The sequence below is a fragment of the Chinchilla lanigera genome, unplaced genomic scaffold, assembly GCF_000276665.1.
Source record: "Chinchilla lanigera isolate Chin_1 unplaced genomic scaffold, ChiLan1.0 scaffold00112, whole genome shotgun sequence".
Taxonomy (NCBI): domain Eukaryota; kingdom Metazoa; phylum Chordata; class Mammalia; order Rodentia; family Chinchillidae; genus Chinchilla; species Chinchilla lanigera.
Window position 1 is genome coordinate 4058630 of NW_004955513.1, and position 10615 is coordinate 4069244.

General features: G+C 62.6%; 2 protein-coding genes across 2 annotated transcripts; both read left to right on the forward strand.

Moving 5' to 3' along the window:
- The first annotated feature begins 166 nt into the window (after positions 1 to 166).
- On the forward strand, positions 167 to 3385 carry LOC102030226 (epididymal-specific lipocalin-6-like). The gene is made up of 2 exons (XM_005408480.2): positions 167 to 1243; positions 1437 to 3385. The coding sequence occupies exons 1-2, from the start codon at positions 1154 to 1156 to the stop codon at positions 1776 to 1778; spliced, it is 432 nt and encodes a 143-aa protein (XP_005408537.1). The 5' UTR covers positions 167 to 1153; the 3' UTR covers positions 1779 to 3385.
- Positions 3386 to 4615: 1230 nt separating this feature from the next.
- Lcn10 (lipocalin 10) lies at positions 4616 to 7531 on the forward strand. The gene is made up of 6 exons (XM_005408481.2): positions 4616 to 4723; positions 5370 to 5509; positions 5895 to 5965; positions 6195 to 6302; positions 7065 to 7163; positions 7472 to 7531. Exons 1-6 carry the CDS (start codon positions 4616 to 4618, stop codon positions 7498 to 7500), a joined length of 555 nt encoding a protein of 184 aa, XP_005408538.1. The 3' UTR covers positions 7501 to 7531.
- Positions 7532 to 10615: the final 3084 nt, after the last annotated feature.

Here is a 10615-nt window from a genome sequence, read left to right on the forward strand (position 1 = left end):
CCACTGGGGTGGGGCAGGCCAGGCCAACAGGCGACAGAACACCAGCAGAATTACAACTTGGGTTTGGGTACACGGTGGGTTGAGCTCTCAGTTCTTCAGCATGATGTTCATAGCAGAGTTCGTGGGGCTTTTTATAGGTGTGTACCCTCGGTTGTTGGGACAGGCTGGTGTATGAGGCGGGTGAGCAGAAGTGCCAGCTGCCCCCTGAACTCCCATCTCCCTCTTGAACCTGTGGGCCCTGCGGGCCAGCCTGGGCTGGGCTGGGCTGGGAGGCAGTGGCATAGCCTTTGTCCTGTACGGTATGCCTAGGCAGCTGTGACACTGAGGAAAGCAGTGCCTGCTGCTCCTGTGTCTCTGCTTGCTGTGGCACCCACCCTGTCAATCCCCACGGGAAGCTAGCTCATGTGCTCAGTGGTAGATGAGCAAGGCCGGGCCATACTGGCTGAGGTCTTCAGACCTCAGCCCGCTTCCCTCACTTTGCAGGCTCAGACTCAGTCCTCTCTGGTAGGGGCACCCATGACCTGGCATCTGCATACCCAGGCTGCAGAGTCCTGGGGGGCATAGGTAAGCCAGGGCTCCGGAGAGCTGGGGCCACAGGACCGGAACCAGCTGGAGGGTGGGCGGGTGCAATGGGGCGGAAGGAACAGGACGGTCTGTCCAGGGTACCAGTTGTGGGGTCTCGGCAGCAGGGAAGGCGTGGGAGTCAGAGATGTCAGGTAGGTGTTTAATGACTGGAACAGATCTCAGGCCCTTCCCCCTGACCACTGCACCGGCCATGGGCTTGGCTGTGTTTGACCCTGCAGAGCTTGCCAGGGACTTCCCAGGGTGGGCCTGGGTAGCACCCACCTAGGACGGGCTGCAATGGCTAGTGTAGGATGCCTTTTCTGGGAACTTAGTTGAGGAAGTGCAGAGAAAAGCAGGGATGAGCCCTGTGGCTACCTGGCAGGGACTCTGCTGTGGGTCAGAGCTGGGCACAGGGCCACCACTGCGTAATGAGTGCCCCTGGGCTCATTCCACCGCTTTGCAAGAAGAGCGGCCAGGCCACCGTCTGGTTAGAGGCCGCCCACGTGGCGGCGGACAGAGCCATAAAAATGGTTCCTGCCTGGAGCAGGGCAGGTCCTGGCTGTGGAGCAGCACCTAGACCTCCAGCAGGATGGGGGTGGCCCAGCTGACCACTCTCCTGGCTTTGGTGTCCTTGCTCAGGGCCCAGGTGGTATGGCTGGGGAGACTGGATCCCAAGCAGGTGACCCCTCTGGCCAGCAGGGCGGACCTGGGGTGCCAGGCCCCTCCTGGGAGGCCACACAGCTCCTGGGTCCCCCATGGCGAGGCCAGACCAGCATCAGGGATAGGGGGCTGCACGAGGGCCTGGGACTCCCCGGCAGCGAGGATGCCCTGGGAGGACAGCCGGGACCTCTCTGCTACCTGCCTCCATGCAGCTGCTGGGGTCCTGGTACATCCTCGCCGCGGCCTCCCATGAGAAGGGTTTCATGCTGGAAAAGGACACGAGGAGCGTGGAGGGTGTGGTGGTGACGCTCAGCGCAGAGAACGGGCTCAAGCTGCTGTCCTCTCGCTGGGGTGAGCGGCAGCACCCAGTCCAGCCCGGCAGAGGCTTCCTCAGTGACCGTGTCCACCCGTCCAGCCTGAGGACTCTACTCCTGACTATGCGCCCCCCCCCCCCGTCCCTTCTCTCTGGCTCAGCCCCACACCACACGCTTCCACCTGCCTCTGCCCTCTGTGTCCCTGGGCACTGGGCCCGCTGCTTCCTGGTCCTCAGTTGACTGGGCCATCTATCTGTGCTGCAGCCCCTTCTCTCTGGGTCCTTTCTGAGGGACGAGCTCAAGTGGGTCCTTCATGTGGACCCATGGGCCCTGGTTCTGTCATAGAATGAACTCCATGGGGATGAGGTCACCAAGGCTGTGTGCCACACTGGCCACATGGGCTCGGCTGGCCTTGACCAATGGGCAACGTGCAGGGCAGGCCCATGGTGGTGGTGGGGACCTTGGTCGGGGAGGTGGTGGCGTTGGCACCAGTATCCCTTCTAGGGGAAAGGACCAGGGCCTGTCACAGGCTGGGGTGGCTCAGCCAGCGCTTTCCACCTGGCAGGTGGCTGCGCAGGGAGGCTGGGGGCCCCCGAGACGGATGGGGCCCAGATAGAAGCAGCACCCTCCTCTTCGAGCGCTGCCTTCGGGAGCCAGTGCAGCCCCTCCATCCACATAGCCAGCCCCGGGTTGAGTGGGGTTCTGCATCTGTGGCTTGTACAAACACCAGGCTACAAGTGCTGTGGGGTTGGGTGAGCTCCTGGGGAATCCAGCGCCCAAGCCCGGACCTTTGGCACCTGGGGACACCACAGGCCCACACTGGGCCAGGACCCACAGGGCAGTGGAAACACGGGAAAGTCGATGTTTCAACAGATGGTCACTGGGCCCCTGAGGGACCCGTCAGTACCAGGACTTCCGTAGCTTTCAGACTGAGGGAAAGGCATGTAGGGACTGATACTGGGGTTTGTGTTTGGGGTGCAGATGGCAAAGGACCCCAAGGAAACAGCCAGCATAGGCGCCAGCACAAGGAGCTGGCCATCCCCAGTGTGTGTCACCAGAGAGGCGACATTGGCAGCATCTGCCAGAATCACAAATGCACATCGATGGGCTCAGAGCAGAACAGGCTGTGAGGGGAGGGGGGCCCAGCTTGCAAGAGTGTGAGGTGTGCTCAAGTCACAGTGTTTAAATAAAAAATTAGTACAGCCAAGGCATGTTGCTCTCATCCCAGAGCAGGGCTTCCGGAGACCAGGGGCACTGGCGGGAGATGATTCTCTCGGTGGCCTCCCTGACTGCCAGCCACTAGCAGACTCCCACGCACCTATGTCCCCTTGTGGCCCTGCGTTGAGCTGAGTGCTGGGCCTCTGCGTTCCCAGGCCGGACGGCTGCAGCCAGAGCGTGGTGGAGCTGCAGCGGCAGGACTCGGGATGGGTGTTCAGAACCCCTGTGAGTACGAGGACGCAGGGGTGTCCCTAGGCAGGGCCGGCGGGGACCCTGGGGGAGCCCGGCCCTGTAGTGCCTTCTGCTCCTCATCGGCAGGGCCAGAGTCAGCCCTGTTCCTCTGCCTTAAATTAAAGGATCTGACTTTGTCCAGCTCGGTGCCCATCCTGAGGGTGAGAGAGGCCTCTTCTCAGACAGTGTGGACCTCGTGTCCTTCATGCATGCCCAGACACCCACGGGAGCCCAGCCGAGGTCCCTGGCCTGTCCATAGGTGCTGAGGGACAGGCTGGACACGAGTAGCCCAGTTGCTTCTCAATGGCTGCAGGACGAGCTGGGATGGGCCGTGAGCACAGCAGTGAAGGCACCGCAGCGTCCTGGCCGGGGAGGAGCTGGTGTAGGGCTGGCCGCTCCCGCGGCCTCTCTGGACCCGGAATAAAAAGACTCCACAGCAAACCTGCCCTGTGCCTCCAGACTGGGCCTGGCCGTGTGTGCAGGCGGGCAGGGGAGCTGGAAGGCAGGTGCGGGGGTAGTGGGGGTAGTGCTGAGGGAAGGCAGGTGGAAGTGCAGCTGGAAGGCAGGTGCCGGGGCCAGGGGTGCCGCTGGAGGCCGAGGAGGCCGCAGAGCCGGGTCTGGGACCCGAGACCTCGCTGCGCCTGCGTCCCGGTCCTCTGGGGCTGGGGACGGAGCCACTTCTCCCGCAGGGACCCGGGCAGGCGGGCACTGACCTGGCGGGGCTGGGGCAGGAGCCTGGGGACAGGACAACGGTGGGCTGGCGCTGAACCAGGAGGCCAGTCCCGGTGTCCACCAGAACCCGTGCTGGGTGTCAGGGTGACCATGCATGGCCCCGCAGGGGGGCACTGCCCGCACCCAGGCTTGGCCTCCTCTGTCTGGGGCTCTGGCTCCTTCCAGCTTGGGGAGTCAGGGCCCCAAGGGCCTGAGCCTGAGGGTCCTCCTGGGCCCAGGAAGGGGACAGCGGGGCCGGAAGTGGGCAGGGTCGACCACGGCTCACACGAGGAGGGGCAAGTGCACCTGGAAGCCCGTCCTCAAGGCTGGGAACGCACTGTGCGCACGTGTGCACCACCGGCATCTGTGGACACGTGGGCACACACAGGCACACACGTCCCTCCCACCTGTCCCTGGGCACCTGCTCAGGCACTGCGGCCTCAGGAAGATGAAGGCCCCTGGCGGCTCCCATGGCGCACCTGCCAGAGACTCACATTGCCGGGCGCCTGGCCCTTTGTCTCTCTCCTGGGGGCTGGGATGGAGGGAGGCCCGGTACCACTGCCAGGAAGGTGGCCCAGTGCCATGACAACACACACAGGACAGGGGGTGACCCCAGGCCCACAGCAGTGAGGGACACTGGGACCTCAGTGTGGCCTCCGGGAACACGATGGCGGCATCTTCAGGGCCTCCACACAGGCCGCGTGCTCAGCGGCCAGCGATGGCCGTGCTGAGGGCCAAGTGCCAGGCCAGCTGTCGGGAGAGGCGCAGAGCCCAGGCCACACCTGCCGCCTCCACCGGGTCCTGCCCACCCACAGACTTCCTCTGGCTCAACGCCTGGGCAGGATGGATGCCCACAGCAGGCGGGACGGAGATATAAGTGCAGCGCCTGGGCCTCACCTTGGCTGAGGGCGGTGAGGATGGGGCTGCTGCCCAGCCTGGCCCTGGCCCTGACCCTGGCCCTGGCCACAGGGTTCCAGCCACAGGAGAGCCCCCCCAAGGAGTCCCACAACCTCCACTGGGGCAAGGTGAGCCACGTACCCACTGCTGCCTGTGCGGGCACAGGGCTGTGAAGGACCAGAGGCCGGGGGCAGGGTGGCGGTGTGCCCAGCAGAAGAAGCGGGCTCAGCTCAGCCAGGCCAGGGGCTGCCGCCTGGGCTCTGAGGCCGAAAGCCTGATGAGAGGCAAGGTGAGGGGCCGAGAGCTGCCGCGGAGGGGCGGTGACCAGAACTCAGAAATGTGGCAGGCGTGGCCCCCAGGACAGTGGGGGTGAGAACACGCGGGCAGAGGGTCCGGGCTGGGCAGCCATGGCGGCAGCACTCCCACGCACAGAGCCTGAGCCCTCAGTCTACGGCAGGAAGCACCAGGGGCGAGAGGGCAGGGGAGGCGGTGGGGGGCCTGGGCCCCCGGAGGCCCCAGCTAGGAGGACCTGGCCTGTGAGGTGGGTGGGCGCTCCAACCTGCTGCTGCCCACAGCTTAGCGTCCTCCTTGTCCCTGAGCAGCCACATCAGCCTCTCCTGCACCTGGCATGGGCGGCCGGGGCTGGGCAGGGCTGTGCCCTCCTGCAGGCAGGGTCATGGGCTGGGCCTCAGGAAAGGCCATGTCCGCTGAGCCCTCCAGCAGGAGTCTGGGAGGACCACAAGGAGGCTCTGACACCAGCCTTCTGCTCCCCAGTTCTCAGGGTTCTGGTACATTCTTGCTGTGGCCACCGACGCCCCGGGCTTCCTGCCGGCCAGAGACAAGAGGAAGCTGGGGGCAGCCGTGGTGAAGGTGCATAGTGCAGGCCGGCTGCAGGTGGCCATCGCCTTTAGCCGGTGAGGGGACGCAAGCAGGGGTCCCTGAGCCTCTGCAGACTGTTCAGGGGAGAGGGGTGGGCAGTGTAGGGCTCCACGGTCACCCCGCCTCTGCCAACCCTACACCAAAGGACGGGTTTGGGAGAGGCGCCAGCTGCCCAGGGGAGTCCAGTGGGAGCAGGGCCTGAATTGTTCCATCCTGCTGTGGGGCAGGCCCCCGTCCATGCTGGAACATTCCAGAACAACAGAACCTCCAGGTCCAAACCGGCAGCCTCAGTCTCATCCACGGCCCTATCCTCGAGCCCCATGGGGCTGAGGGTGGTGGAGTCGGCACCAAGACATGCTATGGGGCTGGGTGGCTGCGGGTAAATGGGGCCCAACCTCCAGCTCCCGGCCCATTCCCCAGGTCTCGGGGCTGCCAGTCCCAGGAGGTGACCCTGAGGAAGGATAAGAAGAAGGCCGTGTTCAGGAACACCCGTATGTGGGGCCCAGGTGGGGAGCGTGGGAACTGGACAGGACACCCCGTAGTGTGTGGCAGGCAGGGTGGACACAGGGCCAGGGCATCAGGCTAGCTCTGGCCCACAGCCGCCCACACTGTCCTGGGTGGGCTGACCAGGAGGCCGGTGCAGGAGACTCCGGGTGCCTGGTGCCAGCTGGGCGTGAGGGCCCCAGATCCAGCATCGTGGTAGTGCCGGCTCCTTTGCAGTGAAGGGCATGATGGGCTTCCACGTGCTGTCCACCGACTACAGCTACGGCCTGGTGTTCCTCCGCCTGGGCCGTGCCACCCGCATCTACAAGAACCTGCTGCTCTTCCGTGAGTGACACCATCAGGGACCCTGGAGTCAGTGCGGGTGGCAGGCAGGGTGCAGGGTGGGTACCGGAGAGGGCAGGAGGCCCGGGACACAGAGGCGAGGGCCCGTGATGGCCAGAGGGCGCACAATGGGGAGGACGGAGCCGAAGGCGAGCAGTGGCCTGTGGCTAGTGGGGAGGGTAATGGTCAGAGGGGAAAGGGAAGTCGAGACCACAGGGTGGGGGCCAGGGGCAGCCACGGCAGGGGTGACCAGAGGCCGGCCAGGACCTGGGACTGCAGTGTGGGCTGCGCTCTGTGTGGACGCTGGCTGCCCAGCATGATGCTGGACCGGGAAACATAGGTTCCCGTCCTGGATGACAGAAGCCAGGAGGTGGCAGTGGGACAGGACAGGGATGAGGAGGAGGCGTGGCAGGGGTCCTTCCTGGACAGGCAGGTGTGAGGAAGTAACCAAACCCACTTCTGGCCCCAAGCTTAGGATGCAGTGGCCAGGGCAGCCCTGTAAGAGGGCAGAGGGGGTCTGGTCTCTGTCCCTGTGCCCGGGTGGGCACATTCAGGACACAGCAGCCGGGCACAGGCCCCGAGGATTCAGAGGGACCAGGCCAGTGGAGGGGCCTCCCAAGTGCTTGCCTGGCACCGCAACCTGGGTCCCAAGCCTCACGCCTTGGAAATGGCCCAGGGCCGGGATGGCAGTAGCAGGTCTGGGTGGAGTCAGGGTGCAGCCCCGATGCCAGGAGGGTGACTCTGCTGTGACCTGGCACACTGCAGACAGACAGCACATCCCCAGCTTCCTGAACCTGAGAGAGTTCATGGACACCAGCGCCGCACTGCAGCTCAGCAGGGAGGCGGCCGTGCTCCCCAAAGACGGTAAGGCTGCCTCCGCCCCTCAAGGTCCCGGGCCTGCCATCCCGCTGGACCAGGCCACGAGGGCGGGAGGTACAGAGGGGTCCGTGTGGGCCTCCAACTCTGAAGCCAGTCCACGGGCACCGGGTATGTGTCCCAGACCTGCAGCCCCCAGGCCCTGGATGGCCCTGCCCCCTGGGCATAGTGAGAGGTGGCTCTGGGGACAAAGGCTCCAGCTGCCAAGCTTGATCCCCTGCAGTGTGCAAGGACCAGGTGGAAGCGGGGACGCGGGTGCTCAGGCGGCCAACCTCTCACGGCCTCTGTTCCCCCAGCCTCCTGCGCACACACCCTCCTGCCGTGACCTCATCCCCCTGCTCTTCCTGGGACTTGTGGCCGCCCAGGTCCCCAGGTGTTGCTGCTGATGGCACGTCGTTCCCCGCGGTGGCTTGTGGAGGCGCTTGGTGACTGCAGGCTGTGCACAGTGGAGGCGGCTGTGGCTCTGAGCACGGAGTGGAGGGAGGCCAGTCTGCGGAACGGACCCCGTCCAGCATGAGCCTTGCCAAGTGTCTGCTCCGTGCCACCACCCACGGCCCCAGACATCGCACCTTCTCCGGAAGCCGACGCTCGCCGGTCCCCGAGACTCATAGGCCCCCGTGCACCACACACCAGGTGCCAGGCAAGATGCTGGGTACAGAGTCTGAGTGCAGCAAGCAGACTCGGCCCCCGGTCTGGTGCCTGGTCAGCCACCTAGCTGGACACGCAGTCACAGACCCCAAGGGCGGCCCGGGAGCCACGTGGGCAGCAACCACATGCCACGCTCTTTCCGCCTGGCACAGGGCTGGGGAGAGCTGCTCGTAGGAGGGACGAGGGGCTGAGACCTGCAGGTGACAGTGGGGCCGAGGCCAGATCATCTCAGGAGAGGCAACAGCTTTGATGAGACCAGGGTGAGAGGAAAACGGCCTTTTCTATTTCTTATTTTGAGACAGGGTCTCACCGAGTCTCTCAATTGTCGGGCTGGGCTGAAACTGGCCTCCCCCTGCCTCAGCCTTCCTGGTTGCCAGGACAGGCTTCTCTGGTCAGGTTTTACTGGAAACTGCAGGAACTAGGCAGCTCCTTCAGCACACAGCTGGAAACCTCTGCGGGCAGCACTGCACTCTCTGGTCCACTCTGTACCTGGCACACAGCCTCGGGCACCAGGGGAATAGAGCTCCCTGCCGCACAGCCATCTTCCCACCCATCCTGTCTCCAGTGACGTTGGCCTCACTTCCTGTGCAACCTGGTGGGCAGCCTCCCCGAGGCCACGAGGCGCCTAGGCCCCTCTCCTCAGGATCCTCCGGGCTTTCCCAGGGCGCTGCCCTGCCACAACCCAACCTGCGTTCCAGATCTCTGGTGGCTGCGCTACACTGACAAACCATCGCGTGTGCTGTCGGGCGATGGTGCAATGCGCTGTGACGCAGGGAACCAAGGAAATCTCGACCAGGCACCTCCCTGCCCCCAAGGAAGTGTGGGGACAGCCCCCACGTTCAGCCCCACCACCCCGCCCAGGAGCCGTGGACTGCAAGTTAACCTCTGCTGTCTAGGGGCTCTGACATGGAACGGCCAGTGGGTAGGGGTCTGGCCCCTTTCGGTGTGGGTCCTGTCAGGTCACGCGTTGTCCAGGGCGCCCCGAGTTTCTTCCTCTGGCTGAACAGCACCTGGGTGGTGCGCAGTGAATTTGAGGTTGTGTGGCGCAGGCCGCCCTGTGTTCCATTAAACCCTCTGAGCCTGTTCTCAGACCCAGGCAAGTTATCTGGGACAGGCAGTCCGCGAGAATCTTCCTCTGGAGCCTCGCTGGGCAGGACACAGTTCTGTCATGGTTCGACTGAACGCGTCCCCCAGCGAGCCGGCCTGGCGTGGGCTTGCGCAGGATGTGGCGAGCTCGCCTCTCTCCACTGAGGAAGGGAGTGGCCTGGCCTGAGTCCCGCCGGCCCCTGTCCGGGTGCTTTGCTGGTGAATACATTCACTTGAGTTTCCAACAGGAGCATCGTGCTGGGTGGCTGTGTGTCCTTGTCACAGCCCTGTCAGGAAGCGCAGGACGACGCCTGTCCTCTAGTGGGCGTCTGCCGGGTTTTCCCCTTGTTTCCATGTGTCTTGGTTCCTTTTCTCTCCTTGCTGAGACAAAATACCCGACACCCAAAATTAAGGAAGGGCAGGTTTATTTAGCTCACAGTTTGTGGAAGTTTCAGTCTGCAGCCAGCTGGGTGACATGGCACAGGGGCAACAGTCCAAGGCACAGAGGACAACAAAAGCAACAAGAGCAAAAGGAGGAGCAGGCCACTTTTCCTCCCTTATATTGTAAGCAGGCCATCCCGCCTCACAGGGTGGGTGTAGCACTCACCATCTCTGTGCCCTCCTCCTGCACAGGCTGAGGATGTTTACAAGTGAGGACCCTGGCCCCTGCTGAGTCTCTTAGTTAAGCCTCTAGACTCCTCAGGTTGACACAGTGTATCACCCAGCACAATCCACCCCTTGTCCACTTGGCAACCAGACACCTTCCTTTAAACTGGTTTCCCCATACAAAGATTATTCTTAACATTTCACAACTTGAACATTATAACGTTTCACAATCCTTAAGAACCAGTATTAGGTCTATCAACATTATCTTACATTAGAACCATAACATTCTGCCCCTGCCCCCGCCCCAAAGACTCACGCACATCCCTTTACGCAAAAGGCATTTAGTCCATCTGCAAGAGTTGCCGAAGTCCTAAGACAGTTTCAGCATTGCTAAACAGTCTAAGTCCCAAGTCTCCTGCCAGATGTAAGGCAAACTCTTAGTTGCAAGCCCCTGTACAAACAAAAACTTCCACACTTCCAGCATTGAATGGCACAAAATAAACATTTTCATTCCAAAAGTTACAAAGGGGGATACAGAGCATTGGGACCAAAGCAAATCCAAAATCCAGCAGGGCAGATATTAAGTCCTGTAGTTCCATATCCATCATCTCAGGCAATCTGTGGCACATTGTGAGCTCCAAAGGGCTTGAATGGCTCCACCCCTGCGGCACTTCTGGTGGTTACAGCTCCCACAGCTTCTCTTAGGCCCGCTTTGTTCCCTTCTCACAGGTTTCCTTAAACAATCCACGTTCCTGGTCTCTCCAAACTTCTGAGGTCTCCACTGCACCTTTGGCTTCTCACAGCTTCACACACTGCCATCTCAGGGGCACACTGCCTGGCCTCCCAGGCCTTCTGAAATCAAAGTGGAAGCCTTTGTAACCATATAACTCTTGCATTCTGCATGCACCTAAAACACACCATGCCATGTGGATAATGCCAAGGTCTGCTGGCAGCTGGAGCAGTAGCCAGGCTTTCCTCTCTCTTAGCTGTAGGAGACAAGTGCCTAAATCACTGAGAACTCTACATCCAATTCTGAGGAACAAATTCTCTATGCCGCCGCCATTCTGGAATGTGGTGCAGCTGCTGCAGCTCTGGAACAT

What these genes read in the sequence shown, in the direction of transcription:
- LOC102030226 (XM_005408480.2), top strand. Translation starts at nt 1,154, where the DNA reads ATGGGGGTGGCCCAGCTGACCACTCTCCTGGCTTTGGTGTCCTTGCTC. An exon ending in GGAGACTGGATCCCAAGCAG is followed by an intron (nt 1,244 to 1,436) that starts GTGACCCCTCTG and finishes GCCTCCATGCAG; the next exon opens with CTGCTGGGGTCCTGGTACAT.
- Lcn10 (XM_005408481.2), top strand. Translation starts at nt 4,616, where the DNA reads ATGGGGCTGCTGCCCAGCCTGGCCCTGGCCCTGACCCTGGCCCTGGCC. An exon ending in GTGGCCATCGCCTTTAGCCG is followed by an intron (nt 5,510 to 5,894) that starts GTGAGGGGACGC and finishes CCCATTCCCCAG; the next exon opens with GTCTCGGGGCTGCCAGTCCC. An exon ending in GGCCGTGTTCAGGAACACCC is followed by an intron (nt 5,966 to 6,194) that starts GTATGTGGGGCC and finishes GCTCCTTTGCAG; the next exon opens with TGAAGGGCATGATGGGCTTC.